Below are 15,133 nucleotides of genomic sequence, written 5' to 3' on the forward strand. Positions count from 1 at the left end.
TGAGTTTCCATTCAAAGCCGCGAACGTGTCCTGGGCTGGATAGTTGAAGTGCCCCGTTCCCGCGGGGACGCCTCACGCTGGGAAAGCCTTCCCTTGGGTGCCCGGTGCTCTGCTTGGCCACATGACCCATTGGGGTGAAAGAATGAGTCGCATGAACAGCAGCTGCTAAACTGTTAACTAAGAGCCTTGTCCCTGCAAATGTTCCACACACGCTTGTCTGATAGGCTGGGGACACTGGATGACCAGACAGGTTAATGACAAGTGAGGCAGGACCTGTGGGGACACACTGAGACCTCACGTCCAGACCCTGCAGACATGCCGGCCCTTGGGTTTGGATACTTGGCTGTCAGAAACCAAGTTCCCCACGCTCTGCTTTCCGGGCATGCAAACCGAATGGAGAAGTGGGTCCTCCAGGGCCGCTCTTCTCTAACCAGGGCGCCCCAGGATTTTAACAGGAGTCAAAAAGGGCCTCCCTGCCATGTTGATGCTGAAGGAGAAGCAGCTGGCTTCTCAGTCACACAAAGCTGCTCTCACCAGCGCCCGGGGGTGGACCCACCCACAGGCCTGGGCCCTCTCTTCTCTACCACTTTCTTCCTCTCGTTTCTCCTCTCTTTCCTCCCCCAAACCTGCTCAATTCCCAGGAAACAGGGACAATGACCCCGAGATGGAATGACTTCAGGGGTAAAAGCAGTTTCCCTGAAGTATAAACAACCGTTTCAAGGTTGCTCAGATGATCAAATCTGTGATGGGACAGACAGCTTGACAAGGCCCGCCTAGGGTGCTATTAGCTTATCAATGGATTGGCTGATGGTCAAGTTTTTATGGAAACTCCCGGCCAGCTATTATTCTCTGGGAAATCAGTAAGTCCATCCTGTTGAAAGAGAGGTTATACAGAGAGCACATCAGCCGAGCAAAACCCACGGCGTTGTAGAGGATAAAAACAAAACAATTTCCTTTACCAAGTTCATCTCTTTCTGCACTAAAACCTGAAATCGACTGAGAGCGGGACTTACACAGCAGAGAACAGGAGAGCACGGGGCTTGGGAGTGAGTGGGACAGGACACTCCCACGTGTGTGTGATCCCGTCGGTTTAAAAGGACCCTCAGAGCTCTAGATTTCATGGTGTCCATCTGACAGAAAGAAAATGTGTGTGAGGGTGTGTGTGTTCACAGGAAAACACACTGCTTTAACAGATAAACGAGGGACACAGACTCCTAGCTTACTATGAGCCCCAGTCTGCCTCTCTTCTGGTCCAGTGTAGACCCTAATCTGAGCCAACCCCAACTGTCAACCCCAGGTGGACGGATGCAGCGATGGGCCTGGCCTGACCTTAGCTTTCTCTCGAAAACAAGCATTCACCCCACTCCCACAGACCACACTTTGGTCTCACCGCCTCCCTACATCCCGGGTCCACTTACGACTGTAGTTACATTTTCACCTCACGCACCACTTTCCCAGGCGATTTCCTCCGGGGACAGGAGGAGGAAGAAGAGGAGGAGGCATAAACAGAGGCTGCACAGTTTTTGTCCTGAAGATCATCCCAATTTTTCTAATTTCCCAGAATTAAAAGAATGTATTTCCTTTGTGTTACCACGGAAACTTCTAGTAACACAGTTTTTTTCTTTTTCTCTAAGTTTAGAAACACTTTCAAAAGATTTCAAAAACTTTCCTGGGGCAATTTTGATGTGCTTGCTTTTTCATTTGGGGCTGTGATATTTGTATTCCTTTTAATCGTATTACTTTCTATGTTAGGAGAGTTTCGAGTGTGTGTGTGTGTGTGTGTGTGTGTGTACTGCCTTCAATTTAAAATCACATACGTGTATGCACACACGTCTCATGTGGCCATTTATCTGGAAGGCACCCCTTCCCTCGCAGCCATCACAGTTGCCCTTGCTCGGGTGCTTTGCCTCCTGGGCTCAGCTTAGTCCAGAGGAAAAGCCTCTTACAGTCACGGACAAGCCTGCTCGCTGCAGGGGGTGCTGTCATCCTGTGAACACAGCCCGTCTGGTCACAGCAACACCACCCCTGTGCGTGAGCTCGGTCACAGCTCGTTAATTCTTTGGGCATTTTCAAACATTTAGCTATTTTAAATAATGTGAATAAAATATTTGAATTTTTAATTAAGTTAAATCTTTTCTTAAAAACGTTTTGGCATTCAGGAAAAAGTAACTCACCTACATTCTTGGGTTCTAAGCTTTCTAGCTGCGTCAGAAAGTGAAGGGCTGGCGATTTCACGCTGCCTGAGGGCCCTGTGGACAGATGCTGGGGGAGGCGGGGCCAAGAGTTTTTGATCTGAGTTGCCTGTCACTGGGACACAAATGTGGAGAGAATGTCCTCAGGATGGCAACGCTGACCTGGCCCAGCTGTGACGGCTCGGGGACGTGGTGACGGGGCTTCTTTGAGGTGAGAAGGACCCACAAATAGGAAGAACTCACACCTCACCAGCGGCTGTTGGCCATGGACCCAGTCAGTCCAACCCATTCGCAGGATGTGAAACAGGAAGTGTTCACATTATCCTTTGAAATGACAAAAATGACAAAAAGGGGAAAAAACCCAACCAAGACACCCAGTGTGTCCCAGAAGAACACAGGAACACAGCTGCTTCGCTTTCCATGTTCGTAAGAAATAACTGAATATACAGGCTACAAACTTGTGAAACTAGCAGGGTGTGCATGAACCAGGGAAAGGAGGAGGAAATGCAAGACTACACCATGTGATCTAGTGAAATATCTCTGAGGTTTATTACTCTTGAAAATACTTTTCTGATTCACTGAGTGTCCTCAGGGTGGTTCCCCTCTAGCACAGTTCACTTTGATTCTCCTTGTCACTGAATCATGTAAATCATGACTTAATCAAACCTACTGAAGATGAGAAAAAAATTCTAGCAAGACTTGTAATAGTGAAATACAGAATGAAAAGTTTAAACCTACTGAAAAAGCCGTGGCCTATCTGTGAGCTGTGCAAGGCAGGCTGGAGTGTCAGTGAGAACTTGGGTGACGAGTACAATCCACTAACACAGGGTGGGGACGGGGGTGCGTTAGGCTGATGTCAGTCTGCAAAACGGAGGGTACTTTGAAACTCCATCACACAGAAAGCTGCTACAAGGAGTCAAGCTCATTTTTCCAAAGGTAATTTGGTGTTGCTAAGATAATCGTCATTTGCTGAACAGACGGCATCAGGGGATCACTAACCATTTCTAGTTGACAGAATCCCCCAGTCTAGCGCATAGCGCTCTGGATTTTGAGGGGAGCGACCACTGCAAGGACAGCAACTGCTTTATGTGACTGGGGCTAACATTTTAGAACGGAGATGGGTTGAAAATAATTTGAAAACTGAAACTCTGGGCCTACATACTGGAGGCATAGACACATTTAGAAAATAATCCATTGTGGACCTTAGTGCACTGATTTAATACAGAATTTAGACCTTTATCGGGGGGATGAAGGAGGTGTGAAGAGGAATCAATGTTGTGTTGGGAGAGACTGAGACACTGGTGGCCTTGTGTCTTGTTTGTATTCTCCAGCTGATGTGAAGACGCTGTAGGGGAAAAGCAGTATTTTAAATAATGTATTTGTGTAAACAGTCAGAGTGGCCGCCTCCTACAATTCCTACCACCTTTTACTACCCAAGAGCGAAGTCCTTAGAGGGGTGATCCCTGGGTCAGAATTACAGCAACAAACGCCATCAGGGACTCTCACTTGAAATTGGCCGTCCCAGAGACATCTTTCTATCTGGATGGGATGATGCCTGATTAATACATTATTTAATAAAGCCAATTAGATCTTTTTAAAAAAAAGAAATCGGCCTTCCCACATGGGCGCTCATTTTCAGACTGATTTAGGTCAGTGGTGTCACCGATTCATCCCTATGTCCTCAGGCAGCGTTTCCTGGGATTCTGACCGGGTTCAACAGACTGAGTGTGGCTTAGTTAACAACGGGGTGGGAAGAAGACTGTGGAAGGAAGGCATTCAGACAGGAAACTTCCAGAAGGACGCAGGGAAGGCTAAGCAAGCGCGGGGTTCCCTGCGTGAGCGTTGGAGCAAAGCCCCAGCGACGGGACAATATGTGTTTGCTGGGAACGCGGGGTCACTGCCAAGTAACTCACACGCATGCGCAGTGGTCACAGCTGCTACAGGACCAGCTCCTGGTAGCAGGGGGAGCGCAGGAAGCGGGGCAGACAGTCCTTCTCCATCAGAGCGTGGACTCTCTTCTGCGCCAAATCGAAGCTGCTCCGGGAGGGTTCCACCAGGTTCCTCACCGTGATGTCCTTGGTGACGTGATCGATATTCACCTGTGGGCCCAGAAACGGGGGCATGAGTCCGCGGGGGCGGGCGAGGGGCAGAAGTGGAATTTTTCGGAGATAAAACCAGGAGGGGAAGAGTCATAAAGGGTGAGAACGATCATTTCTCCTTACAGGCCACGGGTGAGGCCACTGCTGCACTAATTGCATGGGGGACAGACCGTCCCCTGGAGCTCACAGATGCATGCCTCCTTTAGTCCTACGACCTAAGAACCAGTCTTTCCTTTCCTGGGGGAGGGGGAAATGTGTGCATAGAAGCACGAGATGCAGTAGTGTCCTCAGGGTCACAGAGCCAGGAAATGCATTTGAAAGCCGACAGGCAGATTTTGAACCCAGGTGTCCTAACCCCAGTCTTCCTTCCACAGCTCTTGGTTTCACGCTTCCTGGTGGAGAGGGAAGGAGACAGGGATTCTGACCAGCCCAGGCCACAAGACCTCCACACGACCTCAGAAGAGCAAGGAAGAGAAGTCTTTCCAAAAACCACCAGGAGACCGCCGAGCGACAATAAAAACAGTGGATCACGTGGGTGGGGTGCGGTCTGCGCAGGCACTGCCAATGGCGGGCGTCACTGCACAGCTCCACAAGGCGGATGCACACCCACATTTTACAGTGGGGAACAGAGCTGTTACATGTGGGCCCATGGTCCTGAGTGGCAGAAGCCCAACAGTGCAGCTTTTAACCAGCACGCTGCAGTGTGAGAGCTGCTGTGGCTGCTGTGTCCCGAGCTCAGAGTCCATACACCGCACAGCTGTGGGGCACCATTCCGGCTAGAGTCCCTGTGACTGGTCCCCTGAAGGGATGCCTGCCTGAGCATGACTGGAGGGGACACTGTACACCACGTTGAGGGCTTTAATGACCCTAGGGATCTGAGTGCAAAAGAGAAAGAAATGGAACCGAAGCCAGCCAGGGGTTCTGAGGTGGAACATTGCAAAATACCTCTGGTCTCTAATGGTGCTAGAGGTCCTGGACGCTGAGAGACACCATTTGGGTTCAGAGAGCTATGGACCGGCTATAGGTGGACGTAGGGACAAAGGCACAACGAGGGGGAGTGCCAGGCCAGGCCAAGCCAGGCAGGGGGAGGGACCTGAGTCCCAAGGTCCGGAGTGGGAAGCTGAGGCTACACTGAGACTTCCCGCAGGTGGGAGGGGCCGGCGTGCTTTCCTGTCTGCAGGGTGTGACAGTGACTAGCCCAGTGCCTGCCTTTACCCACAAAGACTCCTCGCCCCAAGAGGTCAAGCTGCAGGCTCACAAACAGCGTGGGACAGCGTGTAGATTTCTGTTCTCAGTGGCTTGCTCTTCCCGCCATGCTTACGCGATGTTTCTCCCTTCTATGACATCAAATATTCACCAGCTAGGTAGGCCGTCGTACTCAAAATGGTTAAACGTCTAAAATGTGTAAAACTCTCTCCTGATCTTATGTTTTCAAAGAAGTGAGGCATTTAAAACTCTCTAACACATCACATCTGTCCACCAGCAGATAACAGCTACTTATTATTTTTATGTGCATAGGCCTCCTCTATCGAAGCATTCTGATACATATTCATCTGTTTACTGAGCCAGGAAAGTGCTATTCCATTAGTTTTAAAATATGGCCAATGACAGTTGGCAATACGCAAATGACCCACTTATTGAACCACGTGCAGCCACTTCTCCTCTTTCAATCACAGTCAGATTCTTTCCCCTGGTCTCTGTTAATTCCTGACATTGAAGACCTATGGTGAATATTCAGGGACAAAACTGAGATTGCTATTTGCCTGGGTAAATTTGTTAGATTCGGCAGTCCACTACTCATCAAAATGAAATATTAGGTTGGTTAAAAAGTAATTGCAGCTTTTGCAATTGTTTTTAACCTTTTAAACCGCAATTACTTTTGCATAAACCTAATAGTAAGTTTGTAGGTCAATGTACAAGATCTGGACTATTTTTAAAGTAATTAATAGCGACAATTTATCAAACGCATTCTGGGTACACACACCTATATGTGACATGTTCACAATTAAGGGCATTAGAGAGCTACAGGCAGAGACTTGCCCTTGGGTCTGCAAGGTCTGGGGTTGGGATACCTGCATGCATTCATCTCGCAGGTATTAACAGAACGCAGCCAGGACCAGGCATCACATGCTCTCCTATAAGCAGCTCAGAGAAGGGGGCCAGGCTATTTAATTCGAGTCCACAGCCCCTTACAGTGGGGCACCATTTGTTTGCTCTAGTGACTCAGCCAGGGTTTTATCTACTCTGAAACTCCCTTTTTAATGTCTCATATTTTCCTGATTACACTAATGTTTGCATAAGGAGCCTTGAGAACCATGTTTTCCTAGAGTTCAAAGCAACTAGCTGTAGTCTGAGTAATCTGGATGGGTCGCTGCCGTTAGCAGATATTGCAACAAATCCCAGAATTCCGTGAATAGGAATGAGATTGGCAGGAAGGTGGGCTGGAATTGGGGAACGCTGGTGAAGCCGGGAAATGTCTGTCAGGTTTAACACAAAAGTCATCTCCTTGATAGCACTGTAAACAGACAGACCAAAGGACGACCTAGCACTGATCTGAGAAGTGGGGCTAATGCCTGTGCGTGGGGTGGGAGGCTGAGGGCGGAAGAGGAGATCTGGACAGGATCCCCAATTAATTTACACAGCAAGACTGAACCCACTTCTCTTCCAGGACTCTCATTGTCTCCACCATGACCCGCGGTATCCAAAACGCTCGTGCCCCTGACCTCCACCTCCTGTGTCATGGAGGGAGCTCCGCTGGCGGTTTTATTAAGCTGTATAATTAGTCCATCCACTCAAACATATTCACCCTCAGGGGTAATGGTGATGAGTACGTCATATCCAAAGGAATACATATCAAAGGGCGGAATTCCAAGAGTCTAGAGCACCTGGGAGAGAAAAGGGATCTTGGGAGTGGGGGCGGCCCTCTCTTATCATCTTAAGTAGGTGGCTACTCCCTCCAGGGCTTCTCAGATGGCTCCTGGGCTGGATTCCAAATCTCGATGAAGCATTTACTGTCCAGATTGGAGTAAGGGTACAATACGGAGTGAAGAGTGGTCTGATCAAAACATCATGAACAGCTCTGGCGGTGGCCACCCTGAATTCTACAAAAGGCTTTTGAATTCAGTTTTCGTAAGTAGCAAAGAGCACATGAAGTACCCAGAGCTCCTTTGAAACCAACACGCATCTTGTCTTTAGCAGTCAAGTAATGGTATACTTGACTGTAACAATCTGATTTTCACGAGGAGGTACCCTGTTGTCCCAGATGGACAAACAAAGGGGTGGAGAGGAGTAGAGGGAAAAAAGGAGTTTTCTTGAAATAGAAAGGGAAGGGGAAAAAAGGGGAGGGGAAGAGAGAAAAGACAAGTGGTAGGAGCTCCTTAGGCATGAATGAGTTCAGACACGGAGATGGATGTTTTCACAGCCACTGGTCCCTTTCAGCCCCACAGCCCTGCAGAATGGTCTTCACTGTCCCGTTTTCACAAAGATCCTAAGTTCAGAGAGGACTCACTTATTCTTCCAACATCACGCAACTCGTAAGTTGCTGCTGAAGTGTGCTAGACCGTGGTCTCCACTGGGTTCAGGCTCCTATCTGCTTGGCTTTGCACCCAGGTGGTGCCTGAGAGAGGCGGCCAGTCCCCAATCCGAGTAGCCTTTGGCTGCAAACCGTCGCGATGTCAGCCCTTCCTGGGAGGTTGCCAAGCTGACTCTCACGGGCCACACTCACCCCCACACTCACACTGAGGGCCTACCTCTTTAGGAGCCTCCGTCTGGATGAATTCGTCATAGATTTTCTTTGCCTTCTCAGCCATCTTGGCAGGGGACTTGGTCTTCTTGTAGTCCTCACAGGCAATCCAGAACTCAAGGTTTTCCTCACTGAATTCAGACTTCAGGAAACTTCGGAAGCTGGCAAGTCCATCTAGCAAGGAAACAGTCGGCTGAGGAAATTTACCTATCAGTCATCTGTCTGTCCATCCATTCATCCATCCACACTATGTCCTGATACATAGCCTAGGCTTGCTTATTGTACATTTCTGTCACTTATGTAAGAACCTTACAAACATTAACTCATTTATTTCTCATTACAAACCTAAGAGGCAGGTGCTGTTAGTATCCTATTTTACAAATGAGGTCAGAGAGGTCAAGTAACTTGCCCTTAGTTAACCAGCTAGTAAGTGGCAGAGTCGGGTTCAAATCCAGGCAGTCTGTACTTGGGTGGCAAAGGTCGACTTCTATGTGGGCATCAAGGAATACTGTGAACTCTGGGTACTAACTAATTACCAAAAAGAAAACAGTACATTTAAAACTTGGTTTGCCAGCAGAAGTAATATTAATGTTTGTTATCATGTATAAATGACTTGCAATCCTTTTTTTCCTTTCTACAGATGATTTCTGAGCAAATCAGGCACTATGATAATCACATAGTAAGTAAAATAGACATGGTTCTGCCCTAATGGAGCTTGTGGACTCTGGGGGAAGTACGTAGAAAGCAAATGAAGAAGAAATAAGGCCAATTTCTCTGTCATGGTTCAAGTTTTCATTGTTTCTTAAACAAGGGTGTCAGGAATCCCCAGGCACTTTCTAGCTGCCAGCAAAGGAGCAGAAATAAAGCCTTCGCGTTCCCACGTGATGGGGTCTGAGACTGCAGGACACAGTGTCGGGGAAGCCTGGCCACTGCCTGTCATTTAGCCGCGTCCCCACAACCCACAGGCCCTGAGTCACCCAGCCTGCCAGCTCCCCCGACATCAGCCATGACCCGAGGACACGTGCCGGGATGCCGTGACAATGCGACACTGACCGGTGTCCCACCAATGAGTTTGGACAGGAAGTTAGCAGTGCAGGCGGTCCATTTCCTGGGCACTGGCTTCGTCGTTCTCACTGAATTCCACAATGTCGTTTCAAGGCTTTTTGTCACGAGACACACTTGACACCGACACTCGTGAAGTGGCTTTCCACTCTGCTGCTCTGGGAGATGTTTAACACTGTTCTTTCCTCTGGCTTCTGAGGATTCTCTGGAGGGTCCCTCACTCAGCCCTCTAAGCCGCTCCCCCATACTCTTTCCCCTATAACGTCTGCTGTTCTACTGGTCCATTCCTCACTTTCTCTGTTGAATCCCCATTATGCGCGGGAAGTCCTCTTGGGTCAGAGGCACATAGACCGCAGGCCAAATGTGTCTGCTCAGCAAGGAACACACCTGTCGTCGCTGCACGGCCCGCTCCCCCCACCCACCCCGCACCCTGGTACAGCCCCCAATCCTCACTCCTGATAAATCCCCATGCTCTGCCCTGCTGAGCCTCAAGATACCCCCAAACATACCTGGTCAGGCACCCACTACCTAGGGAGCAGATGAACCCCTGGTCCTCTGGCCCTGTGGAGACACTCTGGGCTGTGACCCCACAATAATCCCAGAGCTCGCCCTAATGAGTGGGGTCCCTTTCCACATCCATGCAAAAACCGAGGAGCAGCCCTACCAAAGAGCAAAATGAAACCACCTACGGAACCACTGAAAAGAAAAGGGGGTTAGACAAACCCAAGTCAGTTCGGAATGGAGGAAAAATATTGAAAACCAGCTCAGCACAGATCTTTTCTCCTGGGGGGAAATCGTGACGTGTCACAGATGGTTGACGAGAACCATTACTAGCTGAGTGGTTCACAGCATGGGCACTGCAGTCAGGACTGCCTGGCGTGGCTCCTGCCACCACAGCACACACAACACGTGTAAGTGACTAGCCCCTCCGAGCCTCAGTTGTCCCATCTGTTAAATGGAGCTGACGATGGGTCCTACCTGTAGGGCTGTTGTGAGGATCGAACAACTCCTGGGAAGCTCTTACACGGGGCTGAACACGACAGGCCAATAAATGGTAGACTTCATCGCTGTTTGTTATTCATTCCCAATTTAAAATCAATCTCGACTGTCACTCAAAACACAATTCAAGTGTCGCCTCACTTGCTCCTGAGAACTTTTATTATCACGAGAGGAGAGTCACCTGCTTTCCTTTTGTTGGGGTTTCTGGCTCACATGGTTGCTTTTTCCAAGAGGCTGTTAATTCTTTGAGGTCAAGGTTTGAGTCTCACTTGTCTTGGCCCGTTTCACACCTCACCTCCTAGTGCAAATCTGTGGGCCTAACATTTAATAGAACATTATTTGTGCTGAACCAAGTATGAGCCACTACAGAGCATTTCCTCCCATGTCACAAGCTTCCAAACACAGAAATGTACCTAATTTGCTGATATTGTAGTATCTTATTTCCTGGGCAAGTTACCTAACCTCTCCGAGCCTCAGTTTCCTTTTCTGAAAACAGAGATGATTATAAGTCCTAACATTACTGCAATCATTAATATAAACGAACGCATGCAAGGGGCCTGGCACATGGTGAATAAGAAACGCTTCCTATTGCTTTTGTCATAATTGGGGCTTTAAAGGAAAGTGTGGCTTCTCCTAAGATGAGGCTAAAGATGAGCCAGAAAATAGAAGGGAGAAAAATGGAAACTGAAGAAAGAGAAACAGAAGCAGAATGAAGACAGAAACACATGGAGGGGCCGGGACCAGGCTATTCCATCCCCACGGGAGAGTCCAACCTCTAGGGAGTCTCAAGGAAACGCCTGGGCAAAGGGATCACAGAAATACTTTGCTGCTCTGGGTCACGTCTCATGCTTGCTCTGCTCTTACAGAATTGGGTCAGATGGGGAAATATCACATCACTGACTTATGTGAACTCCCGTGTGCAATCTCTCTTGCTGTTTAAAGGACAAACACTGCGTATGTGACTAGATGCAGACAGATGGTCCCACCTAAAGAACTGGAGATAAAACCCCTGAGAAGCTGCTGTGCTTCCAGAAGAGCCAAATACACTGGGTGATTGACAATGATTTTGGAAGACGAGGAAAGGTAGGAGAACACGTGCTAGCTAGAGAAGATTCAGTACCTCACTGGTCTTATTTTTTTTAGAGGTTTGGTGCCAATTGAATTCATTTCTACTCAAGAAAAATTAAGAAAAACGTGGATTAAAGGAACACTTGGGGAACTCGATCAATTGTGAGATTCAGTATCTTACACTCGCACAAGAGTTCCTTATAAATCAACATGGATGCCACTCCTGGAGGTTAAATGGTTTAATTTATCAGATCAAACGTGAAGGACGACAGGGAAGTTTTAAAACCACATCGTTCTCAGATGTGTCCTCCTCCACTTTCTACTATGCATCCATCACAGCTAACTTTGGACTTTTCTGATTACAGACCACTAGTTTGAGCAGATTCGAATACGAAGCTGTCCTAAAAACTGAGCTGCCAAGTCTGGCTTCAGGTTTCTCACAACGCAGAACAGCTGGTGTGTGAGGGGGTACAGATCAGACCTTGTTTCTTCAGATTGGTGGTGCTCAGCTGGAATCACGTAGGCATGGCTGCCTCTGCACCAGCAGACAGCAGAGACATGAGCAAGGGGCGTTGGAGAAGCAGATGGAGGGGTGATGGAAAGACAAAGAGGAGGAGTCAGATGTGGGACAGGAATACAGCAGAGGGGGAGGGGCTGTCCCACTGGCTGAAGGTGTCACCTCACCCAGGATGCCACTGTCCTTTGCTTCTGTGAGGTCGCTGTGTCCAGACCAGAAGCTCTTTTCACTCCAGCTAGTTTGAATGGATAGATACCCTTTTAAGGAAAGAATTTTGACTATAGGAGTTATTGAATGCTTCCCCATTTATTGCTTGTGGAAAATTACTGGCCCAAGTTTTAAACATATGAATTACTTAAGAGGATAATTATGTGGAATTCAAGATTATAGATGCACACACTATATATTCACAGACACGTACTACATAGTACACACATTTACACATATACATTATATAAAATTGAGTATAAATATTCTACATATTTGCACACACACACACACACACACACACACACACACAGGCATATATTAATATAACTTCCCCTCTGAGAAGTAGGAAATATTACTGCAAAGTCTCTGGCCTCAAGCTCACACCTGTTTGCGGACTGGAAGATTTGAACAGCTCAGCAAATGCTAAGTATGAACACTAACTGCCTAACTTCTACCCTTGCCTTTCTTATGCCGATAGCTTCTGTCCCTAAGAGCCAGAAACATAAGAGCATATGGTCCTCAGCAGTGGTGGGGCTGAAAAGGATTGCATATGGGCACGTAAGTGTGGATCGGTCTCCTTAACGGCTTTAAAAACATGGACATATTAATAGTTGCGCTAATTCTCAGGTGCCCTGACAATAGCAATGGACACCTGGACCCAGGGCACTCAGCACACACAGTGTATCAGTGTGTCACCTGTCAGGTTGCTACTGGCCCCAAACTCACCGTGGAAGACAATGAATAAGCCAACTGATAAACATGTTTTTCTCTTAGTTGACTTCATGGAATTTTGGGTCCAAAAAGCAACATGAATTCATTCATCACCCATTACGTCAGTAAGCATTTACTGGACACTTTTTATGTGTCAGGGCAGGGTACTCTGTTTAGCACAAAAAACAGAGAATCCAAATTGGGTAAGACTGAGAAAGTTCTGAATTAGAGGCCATGGTGTTCGGCCCCCGGATATAAGCTATTGATCCTGTCACTGGTAAGCAGAAGCCTGCCCACCAAAAATAAGACACGCAAATGTTCACATACAGTCCAACACACATTCTTTGTTACACCTTCTGTGCCTATTAATCACGACAGTCCTGCGAGAAATATTTTTACATCCTTATTTTTGGGAAGTATCTACCAAAGTTTCCTATTTCATTCTTGTGGTGAAGATGAAGAAATATAGGTTGGGTATCTTAAATCGAGTCATTCTCAGAGTGAACTATTCAACAAATATATTTATTTTCCCCATACTGTGCACTTCCTGTTATGAAATTATCCAGATTAAAAGGACAGAGTCCTGGCTGTCAAAGAGTTAGAATCCATCAGAGAAGGGCGAGAGTATGATGAGAGTACAAAGTAGCAAGTATTAAGTGGCATGAAAGATGTGCAGACAAGTGTCTCTGAGAGCTCAGAGGAAGGATAAATGATGGATGATGGTCCAGGAAGACCAAGGGTTCAGTGTGTGGATTAGCTTTGATCGGGGAGGGAGAATTTCAACAGATAGAGATACGAATGCAAAGCATTCCAGCCGAAGGGATCCCGTGTAGAAACCCCGTAGGGAACAGATGATGGCAGCCCAGCCATCCAGTTCTCCTGGAGCAGCTGAACCACTGGAAACGGGAACCTGATACTGCAGGCTTGGGGATCAGTAAGGACTGTGGATGAGAGAAAGACAGGTAGTGCGCAGGTGTGCTGGCATCAGCCTGCAAAGGAGTTCTCGCTCGTGCTTTTGTCCCATCTTGAATGAAGACATACAAGCATGTTGCCAGACGAGGAAACCGAGGCTGGGGACATCACAGCCCAGGTCAGGTCACAAAAGCAATCGATGGCAGTTTGACCTAGGACATACTCCCCACCCCTGCCTCATGGCCTAACGATCTGTACACTGCTGTCCAGTCCTCGTCAAGGAGGCTAAGCTAAAAAGGCACCGTCTCTGTGTTACTGATGAAAACATGAGCGGCACACAGAGCAAGCCAGGTGCTCACACGAGTCCGCAGGGCAGGGGGGCACACGCCGTCGGCACGAGTCCTCAGGACACCCCATTTCTATCCTCTCCACCTCCGCCCTCTGCACCTTCCCTTGTTGAGATTGCTTTGAAAAACTGAAGACACATCAGGATGGGGCACGGACTCGGGCAGTCCAGGGTGCCCGCGCCTCTGCCCCTCCGCTGACCTTTGTAAGCAGCAGCTCAGACTTACAGTTGTTCTGCAGGAGCTTGTCCAGGGAGTCACGCCACTGCAGCGCCTCCTCCAGCGACGGCCTAAACCGGGAAATGACAGAACACGGCGATGGCTGTAAGAGGGAGCCAGACACAGACACCCACAGCCACCTGTATGGACCTGCTTTTAGAAACGGCACCGCTGAGAACCCATTCTCAGGAGAAGTGACAGCTATTTTCTTTCTAACCATTGGGTTTGCTTTCAGACGTCTAGTTGACACATTTTCATCTCTTTCTGAACAATCTGGTTAGGCCTGGCCTGTCCCTTTTTAGAAGGAAAGTCTACTTGTCCTGAAGCTGTGTCTTGAAGTTCTTGTGTATGACACTGGCTCCACGTGGGGTCTCTTGCCAGATGAAATCCAGGGGTCCCAGAGGGACCCCACATTCCCGGCCTCCCCAGCGCTGCTCTCCAGCCAGCTGACCTAGCCGGCAGAGGGCACCGAGCCGCCTCCGGGCCCCTCTGCCGCCTCTTCCAGGCTGCTGGAAGATGGCACCTGGGGTGCTGCCTCTCGGGGAACGAGATCATAGTAAGTCTACATTTTCAAACATCTGGGTGCATTTTTCCTGCTCAACTCAGACAGGATAGTGATTTTTAAAAGACTTCCTCTTCCTGAGGAGAAAGGTGGCCCTACTCCGGGAGTAGGAAAGTCGTGTGCAAAGCCTCCAAATGCAGACGCAGGGGGCGAGGCTCATCCGGCTCCCCACCTCCCCTCCGGCTGCGTTCCCCTGCCACTTAGGGGTGCAGGACCCCACCCCTCCCGCTCCCTGGACTCACCTGCTCCACGGCCCGTCCTCACGCGAGCTCAGTGTCAAGTCAAATCTGACCACCGAGGCGGTTACTAGAATATTAAGGCGACTGAAGTGTTTTTCCTAAACTGGAATTTCCTTACCTCTTGTTTATCTACTGTTCAGACAATGCAGGGATATTCTTGCTTCGGGTTTTTGAAAAATATCACCTCAGGGTTGTAATTATTCAGATTAGCAGCTGAGGTTGATGAGACAGTTTCTAATTCTACTTTTTATTTTGCT

The 15,133-nt window shown here is 48.4% G+C and overlaps 1 protein-coding gene across 2 annotated transcripts in view; it reads right to left on the reverse strand.

Annotated features, from left to right (window-relative positions):
- Nucleotides 1–2,717: 2,717 nt before the first annotated feature.
- The window catches only part of RGS5 (regulator of G protein signaling 5), a 35,183-nt gene continuing 22,767 nt past the window's right edge, over nt 2,718–15,133 (reverse strand). The window contains exons 3-6 of one of the 2 annotated variants that reach the window (XM_033092689.1): nt 14,085–14,146; nt 8,041–8,207; nt 4,106–4,291; nt 2,718–3,537 (exon numbers count right to left, since the gene is read on the reverse strand). In XM_033092689.1, the coding sequence (XP_032948580.1) occupies nt 4,130–4,291; nt 8,041–8,207; nt 14,085–14,146 (391 nt within the window). In that variant the 3' untranslated portion in view covers nt 2,718–3,537; nt 4,106–4,129. Of the gene's footprint in view, nt 4,292–8,040; nt 8,208–14,084; nt 14,147–15,133 lie in introns of both variants that reach the window. The other variant, XM_033092688.1, reaches the window with a different exon arrangement.

The sequence above is a fragment of the Rhinolophus ferrumequinum genome, chromosome 22, assembly GCF_004115265.2.
Source record: "Rhinolophus ferrumequinum isolate MPI-CBG mRhiFer1 chromosome 22, mRhiFer1_v1.p, whole genome shotgun sequence".
Lineage (NCBI taxonomy): Eukaryota > Metazoa > Chordata > Mammalia > Chiroptera > Rhinolophidae > Rhinolophus > Rhinolophus ferrumequinum.